The 15,730-nt window shown below is 38.2% G+C and overlaps 1 protein-coding gene across 3 annotated transcripts in view; it reads left to right on the top strand.

The window, feature by feature from the left end:
* Positions 1-15,730, top strand: part of BMP2K (BMP2 inducible kinase) — a 113,312-nt gene that overhangs the window by 34,214 nt on the left and 63,368 nt on the right. For 2 of the 3 annotated variants that reach the window (XM_047799545.1, XM_047799544.1), the window contains exons 2-4: positions 9,752-9,870; positions 12,513-12,618; positions 15,502-15,644. In XM_047799545.1, the coding sequence (XP_047655501.1) occupies positions 9,752-9,870; positions 12,513-12,618; positions 15,502-15,644 (368 nt within the window). The remainder of the gene's footprint in view (positions 1-9,751; positions 9,871-12,512; positions 12,619-15,501; positions 15,645-15,730) is intronic. The other variant, XM_047799546.1, reaches the window with a different exon arrangement.

Here is a 15,730-nt window from a genome sequence, read left to right as displayed (position 1 = left end):
TAGAGCTAAATGGTAGTTCTATTTTTAGGATTTTTTTTTTTTTTTGGTCTTTTTTCCTTTTCTAGGGCCGCTCCCATGGCATATGGAGGTTCCCAGGCTAGGGGTCTAATCAGAGCTGTAGCCGACGGCCTACTCCAGAGCCACAGCAATGTGGGATCTGAGCCATGTCTGCAACCTACACCTCAGCTCATGGCAACGCCAGATCCTTAACCCACTGAGCAAGGCCAGGGATCGAACCTGCAACCTTATGGTTCCTAGTCGGATTCGTTAACCACTGCGCCACGCCGGGAACTCCCTATTTTTAGGTTTTTGAGGAACCTCCATACTGTTTTCCATAGTGGCTGCCTCCAATTTTTATTCCCAACACTGTGCACAAGGATTTTCATTTGTCTACATCCTCTCTAACACTTACTTTTTGTAATCTTTTTGATAATAGTTCTTCTAACAGGTATGAGGTGATATCTCCTTGTGGTTTTGATCTGCATTTCCCTTATGATTAATGATGTGGAGCCTCTTGTCATGTACCTGTTGACCGTCTATATATCTTCATTAGAAAAATGTCTATTTAGATCTTCTACCCATTTTAAAAATCAAAATTGTTTTCCTCTTGACTTGTATGAGTTCTTTATATATTTTGAACGTTAGCTTCTTATCATATATGTGATTTGCTAATATTTCCTCCCATTCAGTAGATTGCCTTTTCATTTTTTTGATAGTTTCCTTTGCTGTGACAACTTTTTATAGTTTATGTAGTTTCATTTGTTTAATTTTGCTTTTGTTGCTTTTGGTGTCAGGTTCAAAAAATAATTGTCAAGATCTATGTCAGGGAGCTTATTATCTATGTTTTCTTCTAGGAGTTTTATGGTTTCAGGCCTTACATTCAAGTCTTTAATCCATTTTTGGGTTAATTTTTGTGTACAGTTTAAGATAGTGGTTCAGTTTCATTCTTTTGCATGTGACTGTTCAATTTTCCCAGCACCTTTTATTGAAGAGACTATCTTTCCCCCATCTCTATTCTTACTTCCTTTGTCATAAATTGGTTGACCACATATATCTAGGTTTGTTTATTTATTTATTTATTTTTGTCTTTTTGCCTTTCCTAGGGCCACTCCTACTGCATATGGAGGTTCCCAGGCTAGGGGTCTAATTGGAACTGTAGATGCCGGCCTACACCATAGCCATAGCAATGTGGAACCCAAGCCACTTCTGTGACCTACACCACAGCTCACGCCAATGCTGGATCATTAACTCACTGAGCAAGGGCAGGGACCGAACCCGCAACCTCATGGTTCCCAGTCGGATTCGTTAACCACTGCGCCACGATGGGAACTCCTCCTTGTATGGTTTTGATATCAGGGTAATGCTGACCTTGTGAAATGAATTTGGAAGAGTTACCTCCTCTTCTCCTTTTTGTTGAAGAGTTTCAGGAAGATTGGTATTAATTCTTGAACATTTGGTAGAATTTGCCTTTGAAGCTGTCTAGTCGTGGACCTTTGTGGGGAGGTTTTTGGTTACTGATTCAGTCTCCGTATTGGTCTGTTCGGATTATTTCATCTTGATTCAGTCTTGATAGGTTTTATATTTCAAGATTTATCAATTTATTCTGGATTGTTCAGTTTGTTAGTAGTCTTTTATGATCCTTTGCATTTCTATAGTATCAGTTGTAACATCTCTTTCGTTTCTCATTTTATTTGAGTCCTCTGTCTTTTTTTCTTGGTCAGTATATTTAAAGATTTATCAATTTTGCTTATCTTTTCAGAGAACCAGCTATTAGTTTCATTGTTCCTTTCTCATCCTTTTTTTTTTTTTAATTTTTACATTTTATTGAAGTATAGTTGATTTACAAGTTGTGATAATTTCTGCTGTACAACAAGGTGATTCAGTCATAGATATACTCATATCCATTCTCTTTCAGATTCTTTCCCCACATAGATTATCACAAAATATTGGGTAGAGTTCTCTGTGCTATACAGCATTCATTTATTTCTTTTCTAATATATGTCATTTCTTTCTTTGTACCAACTTTGGGCTTCATTTATTCTTTTTCTAGATTATTGAGGTGTAAAGTTAGGTTGTTATTTGAGACTTTTTCCTCATTTTTTTTGAGGTAGGCATTTATTACTGTGAGCTTTCCTCTTAGAACTGCTTTTGCAGCATTCATAAATTTTGGTGTGTTATATTTCATTTTCATTTGTCTCAACGTACTTTTGGATTTCTTTAACTCATTGGTTCAGTAGCATGTTTTGTTTTTGGCCATGACATATGGAAGTTCCCAGGCTAGGGGTTGAATAGGAGCTGCACCTGCCAGCCTGTGCCACAGCCACAGCAATGCAGGATCTGAGCTATGTCTGTGACCTGTACCACAGCTCGTGGCAGTGCTGGATCCTGAACCCACTGAGTGAGGCCAGGGATTGAACCTGCATCCTCAGGGATACTAGTGTTAGTCGAGTCCTTAACCCACTGAGCCACAATGGAACTCCAGTAGCGTCTTTTTTAATATCCATATATTGTGAATTTTTAAGCTTCCTTTGTGTAATTTATTTCTCGTTTCATACTGTTGTAGGAAAAGATGCTTGATGTGATTTCAGTATTTTTAAATGTAGTTAGACTTGTTTTGTGGCCTAACATATAATCTGTCTTGGAAATGTTCCATGTGTACTTGAGAGTGTTTCTCTTGCTTCTGGATGGAAAGTTCTGTAAATATCTGTTAAGTCCCACCTGGTATACTGTGTAATTTAAAGCTGATGTTTTCTTACTGGTTTTCTGTTTGTGTATCTATCCATTAATGTAGGTAAAGTCTTAAATTTCCCTACTATTATTGTATTCCTCTCTCTCTTGTTTTAGGTCTGTTAATATTTCCTGTATATGTTTGGGTGCCCCTGTGTTAGGTGCATACATATTTATGGATGTTACATCCTCCTGTTGTATTGATCCCTTTATTATATAACACCCTTCTTTGTCTCTTATTACAGTCTTTGCTTTAAAGTCTGTTTTAAGAACAGCTACTACAGCTTTCTTTTGGTTCCATTTGCATGTAATATTTTTTAATCTCTTCATTTTTTCAGTCTCTGTGTCTTTACATCTAAAGTAAGTCTTTTGTAGACAACATATAGATTGGCCTTTAAAAAATTTATTCATCCACTCTTGATCTTTTGACTGGAGAATTTAGTGCATTTACATTTAGAGTAATGATAGATAGGTATGTGGTTATTGCCTTTTTTTTTTTTGTCTTTTTGCCTTTTCTAGGGCCACTCCCATGGCATATGGAGGTTCCCAGGCTAGGGGTCGAATTGGAGCTGTAGCCGCTGGCCTACACCACAGCCACAGTAACTCGGGATCCGAGCTGCGTCTGCGACCTACACCACAGCTCATGGCAACTCCAGATCCTTAACCCACTGAGCAAGGCCAGGGATCAAACCCGTAACCTCATGGCTCCTAGTCGGATTCGTTAACCACTGAGCCATGACAGGAACTCCTTCTTGCCATTTTACTAGTTTTTTTCCTATGTGTTTCATTGTTTTTTGTTTCTTCTCTTGCTATCTTATCTTTTGATGGCTTGCTTATGTTCCTTTTTTTTTTTTTTGGCTTTTTACGGCTGCACCTGTGGCATATGGAGGTTCATAGGGGTTGAATTGGAGCTGCGCTGCTGGCCTACACCACCGGCACAGCAGTGTGGGATCCAAGCTGCATCTGCAACATACACCACAGCTCATGGCAACACCAGATCCTTAACCCACTGAGTGAGGCCAGGGATTGAACCCACATCCTCATGGATACTAGATGGATTTGTTTCTGCTGCACCACAATGGGAACTGATATTCCTTTTTTTTTTTTTTTTTAATCTTTTGTGTATTTACTACAGACATACCTTGTTTCATTGTGCTTTGTTTTATTGCACTTGACTTTATTGCAGTTCACAATTATTGCATTTTTCACAAGTGAAAGGTTTGTGGCAACTTGGTATTGAGTAATTCTCTGAGCACCATTTTTTCCCCATAGCATTTGCTCACTTAGTGTCTCTGTCATATTTAGGTATTTCTTGCAATATTTTAAACTTTTTCATCATCATTATATTTTTCATGGTGATCTGTAATCAGTGATCTTTGCTGTTAATAATAAAAGTAGCTGAAGTTGTAGTGATGGTTAGCATATTTTTGCAATAAAATATTTTAAATTAAGGTATGCACATTTTAAAAGACATAATACTCTTGCACCATTAGTAGACTTTAGTGTAAACATACCTGCTGTATATACTGGGAAATCAGAAATTTTGTGTGACTCTCATTATTGCATCATGCTTTATTGCAGTGGTCTGGAACTGAAACTGCAGTACCTCCAGATTATGCCTCTGGAGGGTTCTTTTTTGTGGTTACCACAAGCTTTACATCTAATGACTTGTGTCTGTAGTAGTCCATTTTAAGTTGAAAACAGCCTAAGTTTGGTTCCACTGTAAGGCTCAACAGTATTATTCCCTCCTGTCCACATTTTATATTTTTGATGTTACATTTTACATCTTTTTTTCTTGTGTGTTTTTCAGGTAATCATTATAATTGTAGTTCTTTTTACTATTTTTTTTTTCTTTTTAGGGCCACACCTGCAGCATATGGAGGTTCCCAGGTTAGGGGTGGAATCTGTGCTACAGCTGCTGGCCTGTGCCACAGCCACAGCAACGAAGGATCCGAGCCATGTCTGCAGACGTACACCACAGCTTATGGCAACACCAGATCCGTAACCCACTGAGGGAGGCCAGGGATCGAACCCGTATCATCATGGATTCTAGTCAGGTTCGTTAACCACTGAGCCATGCAGGGAACTCCTGAATTCACTACTTTTGTTTTTTAACCTTTATACTAGTTTATAAATGGTTACTCCCCTGCCTTCACTGTATATTTATCTTTCCAGTGAGATTTGCTCATTTACATGTGTTCTTACTACTAATCAGTACTCTTTTTTTTCAGCCTAAAGAATCTCTAAGAAATTTCTTGTAAGACTTGTTTAGTGGAGATGAACATCTTTAGCTTTTGCTTATTTGAAAAACTCTCTCCTTCACTTCTGTTAACTTTGCCCGGTGAAGTATGCTTGGTTAGAAGCTTTTTTCTTTTAGCACTTTGAATATATCATTCCACTTCTTCTGTCCTGCCAAATTTATCCTGAGAAATCTGCCTGTAGTCTTATGGGGCTTCTCTTGTGTGTAATAGGTAGGTTTTCTCTTGATGCTTTTAACGTTTCTCTCCTTGTCTTTAATAACTTTTGACATTTTAATTATAATGTGTCTCAATGTAAGTCTCCCTCTGGGTTCCTCTTATGTGGAACTCTTTGGGCTTCCTGGATCTGGAGGTTTGTTTCCTTCCTCAGATTAAGGAAACTTTCAGCTGTTTATTTCTTCAAATAAGATTTCTGCTCCCTTCTTTTTCTTCTCCTTCTGGGAGCCCTATGATGTGAATATTAGTCTGCTTGATGACGTCACAAAAGCCCCTTAAGTTATCTTCAGTCTTTTTTATTCCTTTTTCTTTTTGCTGCTCTGATTGGTTGAATTTCACTGCTTTGTCTTTGAGTTGACTGCTTTCAGCTTCTGCTTTATTTAGTCTGATGTTAAACTCCTCTAGTGTATTTCTTCAGTTCAGTTATTGTGTTCTTAAGCTTTGTGACTTCTCTGGCATTTTTATAAATTTTTTTTACCTCTCTGTTGAAGCTCTCATTGTTCGTCTGTGTTTCTCAGTTTGGTGAGTGAGCATCTTTATAAACATTACTTTGAACTCTTTTTTTTTGCTTTTTAGGGCCACACCTGCAGCATATGGAAGTTCCCTGGCAAGGGGTCAAATTGGAGCTTGTGGCTGCCAGCCTACACCACATCCACAGCAACACGGCAGGATCTGAGCCGTGTCTGCAGCCTACACCATAGCTCATGGCAATGCCAGATCCTTTAACCCACTGAGCGAGGCCAGGGATTGAACCCGTGTCCTCATGGATACTAATTGGGTTTGTTACCGCTGAGCCACAACAGGAACTTCCTACTTTGAATTCTTTATCAGAGTTCAAAGAAAATTATTTATCTCTCATTAAGTATTTGTTTATTTTAGGTTTTATCTTGTTCTTGCATTTGGAACATATACCTCGATTTCTTCATTTTGTTTGACTTTCTCTGCTGATTTCTATATAGTAGCTGAAACAATCACCTCTCCCACTTTTGAAGGAGTGGCCCCCTGTAAGAGATGAACTTTGTCATTCAACCCTGCATTAGCTTTTGGTTGTCTCTCAAACCTCTGTGCTTGTCCAAGTAGGCTATTACATTCCTAATAGCTCCCAGTAGTTGTGGATGTGCTAAGACTTGTCACTGTCCCAAAGGGTAGGATCTCAGCACCTAGATTCAGGCTAGAAGCCAAACCCTCAGGCATCAGCTTTTAAAAGTATGCAAATACGTACAGTCTTGCAAGGCTTCATCTAAGCCCAGCTGGCCACCAGTGCCAGGTGGTCTGGAGGGGTCCCCTGAGCAGCATGTCAGAGACTGGGGTTCCAGATGAATGTATCATCTCCTTTCTGGGTGATGCCAGCGAGCTGGAGCAGGCAGAGGGAGAGTGCCAAGATGGTATCCACAGCCTGTGTTCCTTGAGAGCAGCTCTATAGGTCACCACATGTGGATTAAACTTGAAGCCTGCCCCTCAGGCTGAAGCTCCAGGACTAGTAAAGAGGCTGCCTTCATGGGAAGACTTGGGAGTGCCCATTAACTACTACTGAGTAAAATGACATGATACCTATAGCTTACTTTCAAATAGTTCACCACTGACAAAAATCATGTCTCATGTTTCTTTTAAAACGTAATCAAGGATTATGTATTACATTTGATTGTAATATCTTTTAAAATCTACGGTAATCCTACTCCCTTCATTTTTGTATTTTACATATGGAACATTATAGTACAACTAGCCAGAATCAGTATCTCAGAGTTTGAGTCCTTCTTCTGGTTATCATTTTCCGTATTCTTCTAGCACCCGTTTTCTGTAAACTGGAATTTAGGCCTTAAGGTTCGTTAGGTTTAGAGGTACTTTACAGGTGATGCTATTTATTACTTTATATTCCATCACACCAGGAAGCACATAATGTCAGTATTAATGCCAGTATTAGTGACTCCCAAATTTCTCCCATGCAAAAGAATGTTTTTTCCTTTTGATATTGCGAATATCCTATTTCTCGTGAACTTTTGTTTGGGATTTTGGCATATATTGACAATCCTTGCTGAATCAGTTTTTGGGTTTTGTTTTTGTTTTCATTTTCATCTTTTTAGGACCACACCCAAGGCACATGGAAGTTCCTAGGCTAGGGGTCAAATTGGAGCTGCAACTGCCAGCCAATGCCACAGCCATAGCAATGCCAGATCTGAGCCACGTCTGTGATCTGTGCCACAGCTCATGCAATGCTGGATCCTTAACCCACTAGGCAGAGCCAAGGATTGAACCCACAACCTCATGGATACTAGTCAGATACGTCACCACTGAGCTACAACGGGACCTCCCGGGAACAGGTTTTTTTTTTGTCTTTTTGTCATTTCTAGGGCCTCTCCCGCAGCATATGGAGGTTCCCAGGCTAGGGGTCAAATCGGAGCTGTAGCCACAGCAACTCGGGATCCGAGCCACCACGTCTGCGACCTATACCACAGCTCATAGCAACACCGGATCCTTAACCCACTGAGCAAGGCCAGGGATCGAACCCGCAACCTCATGGTTCGTAGTCGGATTCATTAACCACTGAGCCATGACGGGAACTCCAGGAACAGGGGTTTTATGAACAAAATTTAGTTAATGTATTTTTCCACTAACTTTCCTAATTCATAGGAATAAAGTTACTTTGTTACATGTGTGGTTGACAACAGATATATAGGCTCCATGTTTCCTCCAGAAATTTTTACTCTGGTTCATTGTGTACTTAACTAGGTTGTTGATTAGACCCGTGTGGTGGAATACCTCCTGCCCCAGTTAATAACCAGTTTATATGATGATATTTTCCTAAGAACATAATCAAAAGTAGGATAGTGAGTAGGGGGATTTTTAGCAAAAAATGTATATTTGGCCTGAGGCATTCTGATCCAGACTTAGGGTCTGAACTTGGAAACTATCTAAGATAACACCTGACGCCCAGTGCTCCTGCCCTGGCTCACCAGGCAGTTCTGATGCACAGTGATGTTCCAGAAGCCGTGTTCCAGGGCGGCCTCTAACATGTCCCCAACCAGATGCTCTAGTAATGATTTATCTTGACCTGTACCCATATTGCTTTCATCTTCTAAGTTTCAGTGTTTTCCTTAGTTTTTTAATCAAATAAAATTCAAGCCGTTTAAGTAGCACTTTATTAGTGCTGCTGATTTGTTCATTGCACATGAAATTAATGCTAAGTGGACACAAAGATGTGCTGTGCATCGTTAGAGCTTTTACTTAAAGTACCTTTCCCAAATATCATCTTCTTTTCTCCTGACAGCTGTCTCATGAGATGGTTGATTTGATGTCCCCTGCATTATGTATGTGGAAATCCAGTTCTGTAAGATGGGAGCTGTACGGTTTCTTGAACCTGGACATGGAGAGTACGGAGCCTGGAATGGATCTGACTGGCTCTGGAGTGTCCTAGGAGCTCTTTTCCCCGCTCATTTATCACCAGTGGTTTACTTTTCCTTTGCGTGCTTTGCACCGAACTGGAGTGCAAGTACCTTATCATTGCTGAGTTTGCTCTTTTAGAAGGACTGTCAAATTGATAAAAGTGACATTTTTTTTTGTTTCTTTTAAAATTATAATTAAGCTACAAAATATCCTATGCCAGAAGGAGTTTTAAAAACTTAAGGCGGATGTCTTCATTTAAATGTGACAGAAATAATTGTTCTGTAGAATACCTGGTCATGTGTTTCAGATATGATGCTTTCTTGGGTGCGGTTAACAGACTCTCCCAGTAACTGAGCATAAATCATGAGGACATTTATCATCTCACATGAAAGTTCTGGAAGGCAGTGATTTCAGAGTTGTCTAATTCAGTAGTCTAACTGTGTCAGGTTCTGGGTTGTTTTCTCTCTGATTCTTTTTTCCATCATGGCCACAGGTGGCTGCAGTTGGTCCAGACATACTCTCCCACAACTAAATTCAAAAGCCAGAAGGAAGAGCAGGGCCTTCTTCATAGCTCTCTCCTTTTCCCTGGGTGGAAAATTTTTCACTGCAACCCTCAGCAGACTTTTTTCATGTCCCATTAGCCAAAACTGGTTATATATCCAATCCTAAATCAGTTGCTAACAAGAGGAACTGAGATTCCCATTATGGCCTTAGAACAATGTTGCTTCATGCCCTGAACCTGGAGGAGGGACCCACCCATCTGATCCCATCGATGCCTCATATTAAATAACATGAGTGTTTTGTCATCGCAGGGGGAGGTTGATGGGTAGAAAATCACTAGTATATGTCAAAAATATGGTAATATAGTTATGTCGTAACATTTTCTACATTCTGTGTAAGATGTATTCCCATTCAAATGATTTTTAATATTTTAACCTTCAAAAGAGAAGCATGTTCACTTGAGAAGTGTGTTATTCTTTATGTGCTACTTTATGATTGGCGTAGGAAGCCGATGTTAGGATTTTAATTTAGTGTGTTAGTTGCTTACTGTTCTTATTTTTATCTTGTGTACAGTTTATTTCCCTCTGAAATTAAGCTTCTGAATGATGTTACATGATTTTAGCAGTAGTTTTGGATTCTTTTTATCTAATTGGTACTTGCTCTTCTAGGTGGATTTTCCACGGTTTTCCTGGTGCGGACTCATGGTGGACTTCGCCATGCGTTGAAGCGAATGTATGTCAATAATGTGACAGACCTCAACATTTGTAAAAGGGAAATTACAATTATGGTGAGTGAAAGAGTAATTCCATTTAGAAAATTTGGTATGTTTCTTTCAATTTTGCACCATAACATGAACCAGCGTTTAGTCAATTTTAATTATGGAGTATTTTAAGAGTTCTCTAAACTTTGGGAGAAGTTGGGGAATTGGTGAACCCCAGTTTACCTGCTACCCAGCTTATCAATTACAGTTGAAGGCTTCTGTGTGTTCCTCCCCAGCGTTATCCTTACGCAGTTATCCTCATCCAAAAAGAAACCTCTGTCCTGAATTTGGGGCTTACCTTTGCCATGGGTATTCAGTACTCTGACTGTGTATGTTGGTATTCACAAACAACAGTTAGTTTTGCTTTTCATTTTTAAAATCATATGGTGAAGTCGATTATTTGGGGGATATTCTCTGTAATATATAGTATGCTTCAAGAAGGAAAAAATTATTTTTAAATATTGGGAAAAGTGACAAATATTTTAATGGACATTAAGGAAATTTCAGTAACTCAGCTCTATGGTTAAGAAACATCACAGAACAAAACTTCCCTTTTTTCTCTGGTTTCTTATTGTCAGTGCTTTGGATGGCTTCTTTGTCTTGTTTCCTTCCTTGTCCTTTCTTTATCTGCTGTTTATCAAGTGCTTATGTGTGTGTGTGTGTGTGTGTGTGTGTGTGTGTGTGTGTGTGCATTTAACCTCTTTTTGTTTTATTGAGGTGAGATTCACATAATATACATTTTATAATTCACATTGTAAAGTGAGCAGTTCAGTGGTGTTTACAGTGTTGTAAATTAGAGTGTACACTGTACATTCACAGTGTTGTACAAAGACTGCTTCTAACTGGTTCCCAAACCTTTTCCTCACTCCAAAGGAACCCCCCTGCCCATCGAGCATTTGCTCCCCATTCTACTCTTGTTCCAGCCCCTGGCATCCGCCCATCTCTGTTGTCTTTATTCTAGATATTTCATATATGTGGACTCATGCAATATGTGACATTTTGTGTCTGGCTTCTTTCTTTCACTTGGCATGTTTTTGAGGTTCATCCACATGCTAGCACTTGTCAGCACCACATGCCTTTTTATGGCTGAATAATATTCCATCGTATATGTAGTATATGTATTATTGATTGATTGATTCATCTATTGATGGGCTTTTTTTTTAAACTGTGGATAAAACCTTTGGGTTGTTTCTGCCTCTTAGCTATTGTGAGTAGTACTGCTATGAATGTCGGATGTGTGTCTTTGAGTACTTATTTTCAGTTCCTTTGGGCATGTATCTAAGAGTGGAGTTGTTGGGTCATGGATAATTCCATTTTTAACTTTTTTGGGAACCATTAAATTGTTTTCCGCAGCGGCTGAGCCATTTTATGTTCGCACCAGCAGTGTACGTGGGTTCTAGTTGTTCCACTTCCTGATAGCACCCACTGTTGTCAATCCTGCCCAACCGCCGGCAGGGAGATTTTCTTATTTGTGCAGAGGTCTTTGTGTGCACACATATTTTGATCCCTTTTGTGTGAAGATAGGCACATTTATACAGTGTGATGTATCTGAATTGTCCTTTTATTGTCTCCGTTCCTCGGTTGGTCTAGAGTTGATTAGGCTTTGTGACTTGCTTTTTAAGGCAGGGCTGATAGTCATAAGGGTTGAAAGAGTTATTACCCTAAGATGATGGGGGATCATAATCTAAGTTTTCTAACTATCTTGGGCTCAGTTTTCTTGATAATTTGTTAAATTTATAGATAGACCTAATTTAGATCATTGTTATTTTAAACCTTATTATATGTTGATGATTGCCTTGTACTAGGAGCAAAAATGGCAAATTTGCTTTTTTTTTTTTTTTTTTTTTTTTTTGCTTTTTAAGGCCTCACTGGGCACATGGAAGTTCCCAGGCTAGGGGTCTAATCGGAGCTTGTAGCTGCCAGCTTGCACCACAGCCACAGCAACTCGGGATCCGAGCTGTGTCTGTGACCCACACCACAGCTCACGGCAACACAGGATCCTTAACCCACTGAGCGAGGCCAGGGATCGAACCTGCATCCTCATGGATCCTAGTCAGATTCTAAGCTGTGATGGGAACTCCCATCATTTTCTTCTTATTTCCTTGTACTTGTAATACTAGTATTATCTTTAATCTATGGTTTCTTTATAGAAATCTTTTTTTAGCTGTTTATTTTTTAGGTTATTTGGTTAAAGGTACATACATTCATAAATTCACTTAACTAGGTAGATATAAATTGCAGTATGTCACAGACAAAACAAATGAGAGTTTATAAATACTGCGAGTTTAATTTTTTTGTTTTTTTAAGATAAAAATAAATATAAGTAAAAGTTCTGATATTTTATTCTTGAGTCCCCAAAGGACTATCTTGTACACTCACCTTTGGAGACTGTTAACTTTTGAATAAACTGTCTCTTTCTTCCTCATTGAATTTAAAAATAAATATTCATTGAATATTTGCCTGTTAGAAAATGACAGTCACATACAAGTACAATTTCCATTGAAACCATAGAAATCTCTTTGAAATAGACCTAAGATTCCATACTTACGTCTAAACCTTACTTTTTGAAATTCTTTAAATATACTAATTTAGACTTTTAAGTCATTGTCGACAATAGAGCTTTCAAATATATGTTTTCCAATTTTTAAAATTCTGTTTCTTTTTTACAGAAAGAGCTGTCTGGTCACAAAAATATCGTGGGTTATTTGGACTGTGCTGTTAATTCAATTAGTGATAATGTATGGGAAGTGCTTATCTTAATGGAATATTGTCGAGGTAAGTATTTTCCTGCAATTGTTTGATGCTAAAAAAATTTGCCCATAAAATAGGATACTAGGTGTCTTGGTTTCTCTCTGGGCACCTGTCACCTAACTCTGAAAACTTACTGCAATCTTCGTTTTAGTTATTTATCTTTATGACAATGAAATGCTATTAAAAAATATGTAAAACCTAGCCATAGTTGTTGCAGCGTGATATGCACATGTAAATGGACAGTCAGGAAAATGCTGTTGAGTTTAAAACAGGAAGTCCTGGCAGGTAAAGAGTGTTACATTTCATGTTATCTGTACATGTCTTTTAAAATCCAGCCAAGAAGAGCATTCTGTGTCTACATTGGTGTTGTAAGATTTTTTTTCCAGCCCTCTGCCATGTTATCTTTGAACATATTAAATGTTTTTGATCTGTAATTTTTATAATCATATGGTCTTTTGTAAACATTAGAAGATAGAAAACCATATTTTATTTAGATCTAATGTGATATTTTCAAAGAAGTATTTATTTGTATAGTATGCCTAAGAATCATAATAAATTTTAAAATCTCTCAATTTTTTTTTAACTTTAACGTGTGTGAAGGGAGGTAATGAGTCCATTTCCTGCAAACTCACTTTCTTCCCTCCCTCTGTCAGACTCCCCTAGGCATTTTGGATTCTAGGGAGCCCTGGTTTATATTTAGATTCTCTTTAGACAGTTAGGGTTATTAATTATGGTACCAGGGACTCTTGCTACCTATTTCCTGAGAGTTGGAGGAGGAGGATGGGGGTGGTGGTGACGAGGGAAACGTGCCCATTTTCTCCAGTCTTGTAAGAGGAGAAGGACAGAGGAAATGAAGTCAGTCGGTAGTGTGGTGTCTGTCGTCCTGTACTTGTAACTCATTTCCGTATGTAATAGAACATATTAGATGTTTCGTATTTGCTTTTCCATATGTCTCCTTTACTGGGAAGCAGTGTAATCTCTTTAAGGAGAAGATACTAATTTTCTTTACCCTACTTTCCTGATGGTAGTAGCATTTAAGACACTAATTCTTAGCTGGATTAGAGTTGACTAATAGCCCTTGGCTACTTGTAACCTTTAAAGAATAATTTAATTGGGCAGAGTGATAACCCTGGATGAGTTTAGTTAATTGCCATCCAGAAGACATTTTACAAGGGGAACCACATGAGCTTTAGTTTTTAGGGGAGTGAGTATTGGAGTCAGTGGTGAAACCTACTACAGATAAAATTTAATTATCTTATTAAAAAACCCAAGTCATATCAGAATTTAGGTAGAGTGTTAGATTATGCTCTTAGGCTTTTTGGGGCTCTTGGATTTTGTGATTCAAGGTTTCTAGCCCAAAGATCTCTGAGGGATGAAAAAGTATTGACTTCTGCTTAAATTTTATTCCACTCATTACAGCACTGAAAGTTGGGAAGAGGTAGAATGAGTTCTTTGAGATTATGATTTCTTTAGCTGTGAAATGAATACCAATAAAACACTTAATTTTATTGGATAAGCTGAGTCAGGGCATCTTATAAAACAAGAGGATGCAGGACATTGCTGCCTAGTTGGGTGCCTCAACCTTACATGAGACACCCTGAGCAGATTAGCCAGATGGACTTGAGTTTTCTGAAATTTGGGTGTTGATAGGTAAAATTTAATGTTCTTTTTTTCGTGATTTAAAGTGCTAAGGAAAAGAACGGCTATTTCAGAAAATACACCATGGTGCTGTTTAGAGAGCCGTAATAGAAGGAATGTATTACAAAGTAGTAGACATTCATTTATTCATACTTGTTAAAGGAAAACTTTTAAGTTAACTTAAGCTTTGCCTTTTTAAGTTTCCAAACTTGATTTCTGTTAGAATGCTTTCTGAATGAATCATGTATTTACTTGTATTCTCAAAATATGGTAGTAAACTTTTTCTTAATAACCAAGAATTGTCATTATCAGACTATCAATTATTGTAGTTGATGGTAATATTTCCTAATCCCCCCGGTGCTCACTGGTGTGGTGTTTGATTTTAGGAAGTTACTCTGCCATTATTGTTTACCTGGTTTAGAGCCTTAGCCCCTCAAACCCATCTCTCTGTTTCCACTCTTGCAATTCCTCCATCCCCCAGTCAAGAAGGTCTTTTAAAAAGTATATCCGATCATGAAGTTTCCTTGCTTCTTAAGGTAAAGTCCAAAATGTGGCTAATAGCTGTCTGTCTTGCCAGTATCTTCTCCCTTCACTCTTTTTTCTGGTTTCTAGACCATACCCACATTGATTCTCTTTAGATTATTCAGAATCATTAAGCTCTTTGCAAACTAGAGGCCTTCTCACTATTACTAGCATATTCTTCTCCCAAATCTGCCGGATTAAGTTCCTCATTACCTTCAGTCTCAACATAAGTATCTCACTTCTTTAGACAGGCCTTCTTTGGCATTCTCTTCTCCCCATCCTCCTTCACCAGTGTAAATTTAGGTGTCTTTCATGTTATCCTTATTGTACATAATGACAAATATTTTTGTGATTGTCTAATTTTTATTTCTGCCTTTAGACTATAAATTCCATGATAATACTTTATTTGTGTTCACCACTGTTTACCTCCAAGTACAGTGTTAATAACTGTTTCTTCAAACCTGTGATGCCATCAGTTACAAGGTGTATCCTGATTTTGGAGATGTTAAGATGTTAAAAAATGCCAATAGTATTAGCAGAACGTCACCTATTTAAGATGTTCTCATTTCAGAGATGTAAAATATGAAACAAAAATATGTCATTGAATCAACCCAGTGTGGTATAAGCACCCTTCTATGAAAATTATGAAAAAGCCAATTCCCCATTACCCAAGACCATAAATTTCTTTGTTTGTGGTGGTCTTCATTTATTAAAAATATGTCTTCTCAAAATTATTTTTTTGGTTAGCTGGGCAGGTAGTGAATCAGATGAATAAGAAGCTGCAGACAGGTTTTACGGAGCCAGAAGTGTTACAAATATTCTGTGACACCTGTGAAGCGGTCGCAAGGTTACATCAATGTAAGACTCCAATAATTCACCGGGATCTGAAGGTACGGACTTTAGACTCCTTGCGGAGACTCCCTCTTAAACTTGGAGTTAAATGTTCTTGGACTGTCTTCATCTAAACCAGTTTTTA

This window comes from Phacochoerus africanus, chromosome 10 (genome assembly GCF_016906955.1).
Source record: "Phacochoerus africanus isolate WHEZ1 chromosome 10, ROS_Pafr_v1, whole genome shotgun sequence".
NCBI lineage: Eukaryota > Metazoa > Chordata > Mammalia > Artiodactyla > Suidae > Phacochoerus > Phacochoerus africanus.
This window is presented reverse-complemented; position numbering and strand designations above follow the sequence as displayed.